Raw genomic sequence first — 8787 nt, 5'->3', positions numbered from 1 at the left:
TGAGTTAATTAACTTATTTATATCTCTGTCTCATTCTATGTTGTGTGTAGGTTCATATGAGAACATAAAGCATTTGGAATGTTATGTCAATGTTAAGTAACATAATTATTTCATTCTATTATAAGCCCTTCTTCTCAGAGAGCTTCAAGCACTGGGTCTCTCCTTCCTTGTACTGGGAGAAGTGAAATACTTAATGGAGAAAGGGTGAGACTAGAAACAAAACTCGAGAGACTGGTGTTGTGCTCCCTCCTCCACAGTCAGGATCCACTGGGTTGGGGGGAAGCAGGGGAGGATCTTTATGACCCCAGGTCACGTATCTCTTTCCTCAGTTCTCCATCCTTCTCAGGCCCACACCAGCTCCGTGCCCATTGTAAACCTTCTTTTCTGTTGTGTGCCCAGTGCTACCACTGGGGTAGGTGCTCCACCTGTCCGTCGCTTGGGGGTCACCTAATCTCCAAGTCTGCCCAAGGAATCAGACACAGTCTCTGCTCCTTCCTTTGTGGCCCCCAAAGACAAGCTCACAAGCCCTTTTGTGTTAAGGATTTAGTTGCTAATCACTGGTAAGAATAATAACAAAAAGTTGCAAAGCTCTTGGAGCTGTGTTCTCTGGCCTGCATGGTTCCTAACTCCTATTGAGAGAAACCAGTGTAAATGAAAGGATCCCCTGGCTTACACTGAAGCACAGGTGAGGTGTGGTATGTCCCTTCCTTTCCAATAAAAGCAAAGAGAAACCAAAGAGCACTCCAAACCCCACTTGTGCCTCAGTATAAACCACTGGGACTCTTCCCTTTAGGATGCTTTCTCTTCCCATCATCAGTGCCTGGGTAACCTAAGGGCCTCTCATTTTCTGCCCCTCTGCTGTGTCTTGGAGCTCTGTCTTCTGGGACTCTGCTCACAGGATTTGCCTGTGGCCAGACAGAAGGTACTGGAATTAGTACTCCCACTGCAGGGATCCCGCAAGGCCTGCCAGGGAAAGTGGGAGGCCTTTAAAGTGTGTTGCTTATAGTACATTCCTGCTGTTCCGTTTGCAGACAACAGCCACAGAATTTTTCCAGCTACCGGAGACAAGGGATGGCATGTGGTTGTCTGGAATACCTGGGGCCCAGGCCTCCGGGTAGAAATAACTTTTAAGTAATCTGGTAAGCTCGGGTGCCCCCCTGTGGTTCCGAGTGGAATGTATCCAATTTGCCTTAGGGAAAGGCAATCAGAGTAATGGAGGCGGGTATTTTCTATTTTTCTGCTTCTCAGACTGAGGTCTGGCCCACCTGCCAGCACTATCAGCATCTCTGGTCTCACTCCAGACCTGCTGTATCAGATTTTTAACAGGATCTTCACATTAATGTTGGAAAGGCACTGTTCTGGCAGCCTCCAGGATGACCCTAAAAGCTCTGCTCTTCTCATTCCATAAGGAGATGCTGATGGCCAAAGACCGAATAGCTCCCAGGTAGCATTGCCTCTCCTTCGGGACTAAAGAGACAGAATAGACCCTGCCCCATTTCCATACTCCTAACCACTTCCCAAGGAGCTTTTCACACACCAGCATCCTTGGTTTTCCCTTGATCTCTGGATCAACCTGTTCAAATCCAGGCAGCAGGGCTGAGTGCCGTGAGCTTTACGTGACTCAGCCCTTTCCTCCCAGAGCTCATAACATTCATTTTTTAAAGCTGTTTTGGTAAAGCACACGGCCTATACAGCAGATGGTCTGAGCAGTACACTGCTCTGCTCTCCTTCCCAAGGCAAACAAACCCCTGTGGTAGAGGAAATGGCCCGGTTATGTAAGCACCCATTATGGGGTTACCCCAAGAGTGCTTGTCTAATTCTCTGGTTCCCCAACATTTCTGCACCATGCCTCCATCAGATTGCTTCTCTAAACCATCTGGCTCTAAGTTAAATATTTTCTGGGGACCTTAGATTTCCCCAAAGCAATGTATTTTCTTGCATGGAGTCGGGATTGCGCTTAGGGGCCAGCAATAAAAAGATCATTGAGTTAAAAATCAGGAGCCCTGGGGCACCTGGGTGGCTCAGTCAGTTAAATGTCTGCCTTTGGCTCAGGTCATGATCCCTGGGTCCTGGGATCCAGCTGGCATTGGGTTCCCTGCTCAGTGGGGAGTATGCTCCTGCCTTTCCCTCTGACTCCCCTGTCATGCTCTCTCATGCACTCTCTCTCAAATAAATAAATAAATAAATAAATAAATAAATAAATAAATAAAATCTTTTTTAAAAATCAGGAGCCCTGGTACTTTCTCCTGTCCCCACCAGCCCTGTGACCTCAGGGGAGTTGCAAACAGGTGGGTTCATGCCTGCATTCCCTTTTTCCAGGGATAGATAATATGGCTGGTGACATTGTGTGCCTGGAAGCTCTAGTAACTAAGGAGTACTTTTGTTTTGGCAACTATGAAGACTTTTTTGATTTTTTTAATATAAGAGATTGCTATTGTAACTTAAAAAGATAATCCCCAGATGAAACTCTAGTGCCTTTATAATGCTCACAAAGGCTGGAAAGAAGGTGAACTCCAACTGTTTGGATGTGCTCTGGGAATATAGCATGTTTCAGTGTGGGGATGTTCATGTTTCTAGAATCCCAAGAAGGTGCTGTGTGTTTGTGCAGTTGTCTGGGGCAGGGAGTGCTCCTCTTGGAATGAAACACAGTTGCAGCTGTGTGTGAAAGTGGTGAGCTCTGTCTGATGTGTTCTGTATGCTGTGTGTGTGTATGTGTGGCTTAGTTCTTACTGAGCTGAGAGACCTGGGTTCCGGTTTGGTGGCCTTGAACACGTCCCTCAGATCTTCCTGAGCCTCAGTCTATTCATTTGTATTTTATTTTATTTTTAAAAAGGTTTATTTACTTATTTTAGAGAGAGAGAGCTCTTGAGCCAGCAGAGGGAGGGGTATGGGAAGAGGGACAAGCTCCCCTCTGAGTGTGGAGCCCGATGACCATGACCGCGGGACTCCATCTCATGACCTGAGCCAAAATCAAGAGTCGGACCCTTAGCCGACTGAGCCACCCAGGCGCCCCCAGTCTACTCATTTTTTTTTTATTTATTTATTTGAGAGAGAGAGAATGAGAGAGAGAGAACACATGAGAGGGGATAGGGTCAGAGGACGAAGCAGACCCCCCGCCGAGCAGGGAGCCCGATGCGGGACTCGATCCCGGGACTCCAGGATCATGACCTGAGCCGAAGGCAGTCGCTTAACCAACTGAGCCACCCAGGCGCCCCTACTCATTTTTGAATTAAGGACTTAGTCTGGTTGATTTTTAAGTTCTCTTCCAACTGTGTCATGCTGAGCATCCCACTTGAGTGTGAGGGCCTTTTGCTATTGGTTTTATTGTTGAATTTGGTTCTGGGTCTCTCTGTTGCTCTAGGTCAGCCATTCCCTTGTTTGGTGTCTCCTTGGCCAGCTTCTGTACCTGAGTTGTTGCTGGCCGAAAAACTGGAAATTAGCTTTTCAGAAATTATCTTACTCAGTGAAAATGCAGGAAGCTTGTGCATGAAACTCACTCGTAAAACACACACACACACACACACACACACAGAGCCAAGAAACCACAGGGCCCATCGGTTTGTCGTCATCAAGCAGACGAGAACAGTGCAGAAAACTCTAGGCAGAGAGGAAATGAACTTGAGAGAAGGGGGAACACACAGCAGGGAGGAGAAAAAGAGGGCTGGAGTGGAAGGAGAGAGCTGAAGGGCTGGGGTGCCGGCACAGTGGGAGGATGGAAGAAGTGGCAGTGAAACAGGGCTTCTTACACCTGCTGCAGCAGCAGACTTTTGGAAAGGTAAGAGCAAGACGGTGCTGGGACTGGGCAGAAGGCCTGGGCGGGGGGGCTGCTAGAAATCCCTGGGGAGGAGGAGGAGCCCCCGAATGTTTCAAAACCCTTATGGGAAGATAGGCACTATGCCACCCACCATGTTAGACCCAGAGCTCAAGCTTGGGAGGAGTCCTTCCTCAGCAGCCGCTTGCTTCCCCAGCCAGGCCCCAGACTGTGCTGTTTGCAGACGGCTGTTCAGTTCACCAATGGGGAGGGGGGTAAAGAAGGGCTCTAACTCCATTTCTTGCCTCTTTGGCTCTGTGGTAACTTGTCACGGGGATGCTTGGGAAGGGAAGGGATGGGAAGGAGCAGCAGAGGGGATAATTCGGGGTTGCAGTGGGGTTCCTTCTCCGTTTCCTGCTCTGGTGGGGTAACTTTGGCTGGTGGCAAGCTTGAGCGGGGGTCTCTGTGGCCAGCCTCCTTTTCCTTCTTTGGCCTCTTTAAATGAGGAAGTCCTCTTTCCCTCAGCTGATTCACGCTAGGGCTTCTCTGTCTCTCTCATGACCCAACCTGTCAAGGGATGAAGCAGGAAGGTTCAAGAGGGTGGACTGAAGTTCCTGGCCTGGGGCCTTCTGCCGGACCTCACACAGAGCGAGAACCATGGTCTCTGGTCAGGGCCCTTGTGCTGCCCTCTCATCCCTCCTCTGGGCTTCAGGGACTTATAGAATTTTGCCCTTTGACTTGGATCTTGGCTGGGCCTGCCTTGCAGTCTGCCTCCATGGGCTCACCGTTGTGCCTTTCTGCCTTCGGCATTCTACCTGCTGTCACTGTCTCTTCCTTGGTTGTGGGGGGCAGATCTCCAACGATTTCTAATTGCTAAGGTCCCTGCTATTCTCTCTGACTCCTTGGGTCTCCTGTGATCTTCACCTCTCTCCTTGTCCCTGAATGCTGCCCCATGACCTCTCCCATGCTTCCTCCTCTCCCCTTTGGTCACCATCTCTCCATTTCTCGGTGGCTCCCTCTTGGCACCCCACCTGCCATGCATCTGGATTCAGAAATGGCGCCGGTTTGGGGCTGTGCTGTATGGAGAGTCAGACTGCGCCTTGGCCCGGCTGGAGCTCCAGGAGGGCCCAGAGAAGCCGCGCCGGGGAGAGGCTGCCAGGAGGGTGATCCGCCTCAGTGACTGCCTACGGGTGGCTGAGGCCGGCGGGGAGGCCAGCAGCCCCCGGGACACCAGCGCCTTCTTCCTGGAGACCAAGGAGCGCCTGTACCTGCTGGCAGCCCCTGCCGCAGAGCGCAGTGACTGGATCCAGGCCATCTGCCTCTTGGCCTTCCCTGTGAGCCATCTACGGGTACAGAAAGGGCGAGGGGGCATGGCATGTGGGAGGGGGGCACTCGGTACTTGCTGTGGGCAGGTGTTATTAAGAGCCAAGCTCAGGATGCTGGGGGCAGTTCCTTGCAGGGGGGGACCCCATTCCAGAATGCAGACAGGGACAGCAGGCTGAGTGTGCTCTGGAGGAAGGCCTGGGCCGGAGGTGGGGCTGGGCATGGGGGCCAGCGGTGAGACCCTGGCGTCTTCCTCAGGGCCAGAGGAAGGAGCTGCTGGGGCCTGGGGGGAAGGGCAGCCGGCCCTGCATGGAGGAGAATGAACTGTACAGCAGCACGACTGCAGGTGAGGGGCTGCATCTTCTCCGGGGGGTGGCCTCCCCAGGGCTGTGGTGGGGTGGGGCTGTGGGCGACAGCCGCATGTGAGTCTTCCTGCCCTGTGGTTGCCCCCAGGCCCGGCCAGCCCCTTATCAGTCTCTCTGCATCGCTTCCGGGAGAGGCCGAGGTGGGGGAGCCAGGCCTGCCCTGAGCTCACTCCCTCTTGCCCAGGCCCTGCTGCTGGGAGAGGGCCAGGCTGGGGGGGGTTCAGTAAGGTGCTGCTCTTGGACTCTGTCCTTCCCTGTCTGAGAAGAGAATGTGGATTTAAAGTGTCCTGTGGCAAGGGAGCGTTCTGCTGACAAGGCAGTCCCTTTTTGTGACGTCTAGCCCACCGGGTTGGGTGTGTGGGGAGCAAATGGACACAGGTGACATTCAAGCCCCACCTCACAGAAGGCGCTGGATGGCGTCAGCAGTGGGTGGGTAGGCTGAGAGCTGGGAGGGCAGGGTCAGCTGCACCTGCAGCCGTGACAGTAGGACTTTGGGAGGTGGCTGCGTTGGGGGGGAGATTAGATGGAGAAGACAAGGCTGTGGCTCTGGCAACAGGGGCAGGAAGGATGTGGGCACAAGGTCGGGGTGCGTGTGGCTAGGGCATGATGCCGACTAGGGGAGGGGGTGGAGGTATCTGGCATTTTGGGGAGTATGACCTGTCCTAGGGCAGCTCAGCCTTCAAGACACAGGCTATGGGGTCATGGGCACATGGCTAATGCTTTTTCTGGAGGCCTCTGGCACGTTCATTTAGAGCAGGGCAGAGTTGAGGCAGGCCAGCTATTTCCCACTGACCGCCTTCTCCCCTCTCCTCACCAGTAGCGCCCTGCAAGGAGTTTGCTGTGACCATGAGACCCACAGAAGCCAGTGAGAGGTGCCGGCTCCGGGGATCCTATACCCTCCGGGCTGGGGAGACTGCCCTGGAGTTGTGGAGTGGCCCTGAGCTGGGCACCCAGCTGTTTGAGTGGCCCTACAGGTTTCTGAGGCGCTTTGGGCGGGACAAGGTGAGCAGGGGCCGCCACAGGGCAGGTTGAAGGAAAGGAGAGCTGTGAGAGAAGAGATTGTCAGGGAGAGGGCAAAGGGGCCCTCAAAGGAGGAGAGAATGGGAGGAGGAAGGAAAGACAGAGATAAAAGCCAGCAGAAGAAAAAGAGCTAGTGGGGAAAGAGCCAGGGGGTGGAGGTGGGGGTGGAAGAGTGAGGTGGGGTGGAAGGACAGGAGAACAGGAAGAGGTAGAGTGGTCAGAGGGGTGAATGGTGGCTGGCATTCCTGAGGTTGAATATATACCAAGCTCTGTACTTGGTTGGATGGGAGGGAGAAAGAAAGGAGAAGAGTGAGGGCTTTGCTTGTTAGGGAAAAAACCCAGAGGGAGGAGAACCAGCTTGGGGAGAAGCTCCCCCAGTTCCTGTGGAGGGAAGCTGGAGGTGACAGGTTTGTGATTGGGAGCTGGGTCCAGGGGAAGCAACTCCACCCTGGGGCCTGGCTAATAATCTCCCTTTCCCCTCCACCCAGGTAACCTTTTCCTTCGAGGCAGGCCGGCGCTGCATCTCTGGAGAGGGCAACTTTGAGTTCGAAACGCGGCAAGGCAACGAGATCTTCTTGGCCCTGGAAGAAGCCATTTCTGCCCAGAAGAACAGCGCCCCTCCTGGGCCCCAAACCCAGCTAGCCACAGTCCCTGCGGTGCTGCCCCGGCCAGAAAGCCCCTACTCCCGGCCCCACGACTCACTGCCACCTCCGTCGCCCTCCACTCCAGTGCCCACCGCCCGGCCACGGGGCCCAGAGGGGGAGTATGCAGTGCCCTTCGATGCAGTGGCCCGTAACCTGGGGAAGAGCTTGAGGGGCATCCTGGCGGTCCCTCCCCAGCCCCCCACGGACCCTCTGTATGACAGCATTGAGGAGCACCCACCCCCGCGACCTGACCACATATATGATGAGCCTGAGGGAGTGGCTGTCCTGTCCCTGTATGACAGCCCACTGGAGCCCCAGGGTGAGGCCTGGAGGAGGCAGGCCACAGCTGACAGGGACCCTGGCAGCCTCCAGCACGTCTACCCAGCAGGGCAGGATTTCTCTGCCTCTGGCTGGCCACAGGGAACTGAGTATGACAATGTCATTCTTAAGAAAGGCCCAAAGTGATGGGGGTGGAGAAGGCGTAGACCTTATCAAATACGGGTGCTGAAGCCTGTGGGTGCTGAAGCCTGCCTGTCCGCCTGGGGGTGGGGTCAGAGGTCCGTGAGAAGGAGCGGGAGGGTGGCAGCAGGCCTTCCTTCTAGTTTCTGCTGGTTACTCCTCCTGGCTGCTGCATTCCAGGAACTTCCCTCTGCTCCTTCCGGAACCCTGGGCTTGGCCTACCTTAGTCTGGTCTGAGGAATTGTCCCTCCCAGGGCCTGCTGCATGAGTCACCATCCCCATGCAGGAAGAGTGCCTGAAAGCGATGCACCCTCCTCCTACCCCTTTCCACTTCCTCTTCTTTCTTTCCCCGGCCTAAAGGAACCTTGGGCATTTAGGGCAGAGGACAAAAGGATGTCAGCAAATTGCCCTGGTTCCTTGGCTTGTGCGGGCCTCCTGCCTGCTGGGGATAGCCCTGGCTCCAGGCACCCTGGAGGATGGCTGTCGCTTTCTGTAGATTTTGGACTTCTCTGTGGCATTAAAATTTCTGGAATATTTTTGTGTGGCATCAGTGCTGTGGGGTGGGAATGGGATGCGACAGCCACAGCCCTCCTGGGGACGAATGCTTCAGCTGGCCACCATTGATACTTCCTGTCCCAGCAGCAAGATCCTCTCTGAGCCTAGGCTGGGTCCCAAGCATTTGTCCACAAGTAGCAGGTCTGTGAAAGTCAGGGCAGCTTGGGAAGGATGTTTAAGCATCTCGAACCCTTTGTTAGCTTAGGGTCAACCCCAGGAAAATAGTGGGGAAGCAGGGCATATATGCGAAGAGCTGTACTGGAGGGTGGGAAAGAGTTGGCAGTCACTGAGCCTCTTAGGCACTAGAAGTGGGACTAAGGAGCTGTGTGGCCCTGGATCAATTCCTTGCCTTCCTAAGACTTGCCTTCTTTGTCCACCATGTAGGCTCTGAGAACTCTTCCTGCTTTGTCATTCTCCATAGGCCCTCAGTATCCCACTTCCCTACAGGTCAGCCTCTATGTCCTGGACCCTTCCCTCTCATCAAAACCTGCTTTCCCCTATTATCCCCTAATATTCCCATATTATGGAGCATTGTCAGGCTCTAGACTGCCCTGGCCTCAAGATGCTGGCAGCCCAGAGGGGGCTGAGACAAGGACACAGGGGCCTATTACAAGAGGGGGGCATTAGTGCCCCAAGAGGGGAATCAGGGTCCTGGGGGCCAGAGGAAGCA

At 54.1% G+C, this 8787-nt stretch overlaps 1 protein-coding gene across 4 annotated transcripts; it reads left to right on the top strand.

The window, feature by feature from the left end:
• The first annotated feature begins 3507 nt into the window (after window positions 1–3507).
• DOK2 (docking protein 2) lies at window positions 3508–8072 on the top strand. 4 transcript variants are annotated; one of them, XM_021698920.1, is made up of 5 exons: window positions 3508–3775; window positions 4804–5085; window positions 5333–5420; window positions 6260–6441; window positions 6948–8072. In XM_021698920.1, exons 1-5 carry the CDS (start codon window positions 3713–3715, stop codon window positions 7566–7568), a joined length of 1236 nt encoding a protein of 411 aa, XP_021554595.1. In that variant the 5' UTR covers window positions 3508–3712; the 3' UTR covers window positions 7569–8072. The 4 variants fall into 4 exon arrangements, with proteins under 4 accessions (XP_021554595.1, XP_021554593.1, XP_021554597.1 ...); XM_021698918.1 differs by having other exon boundaries at window positions 6257–6441; XM_021698921.1 differs by lacking the exons at window positions 3508–3775; window positions 4804–5085 and adding an exon at window positions 5089–5100 and having other exon boundaries at window positions 6257–6441.
• The last annotated feature ends 715 nt before the right edge of the window (window positions 8073–8787 follow it).

This window comes from Neomonachus schauinslandi, chromosome 2 (assembly GCF_002201575.2).
Source record: "Neomonachus schauinslandi chromosome 2, ASM220157v2, whole genome shotgun sequence".
Classification (NCBI taxonomy): Eukaryota; Metazoa; Chordata; class Mammalia; order Carnivora; family Phocidae; genus Neomonachus; species Neomonachus schauinslandi.
The sequence above is the reverse complement of the archived record's forward strand: the minus strand, read 5'-3'. Positions and strand labels throughout refer to the sequence as shown.

Coding starts and splice junctions, on each gene's coding strand:
- DOK2 (XM_021698918.1), top strand. CDS start 3,713: ATGGAAGAAGTGGCAGTGAAACAGGGCTTCTTACACCTGCTGCAGCAG. Junction 5,086..5,332: donor TCTGCCTCTTGGCCTTCCCT/GTGAGCCATCTA, acceptor CGTCTTCCTCAG/GGCCAGAGGAAGGAGCTGCT. Junction 6,442..6,947: donor GGCGCTTTGGGCGGGACAAG/GTGAGCAGGGGC, acceptor CCCTCCACCCAG/GTAACCTTTTCCTTCGAGGC.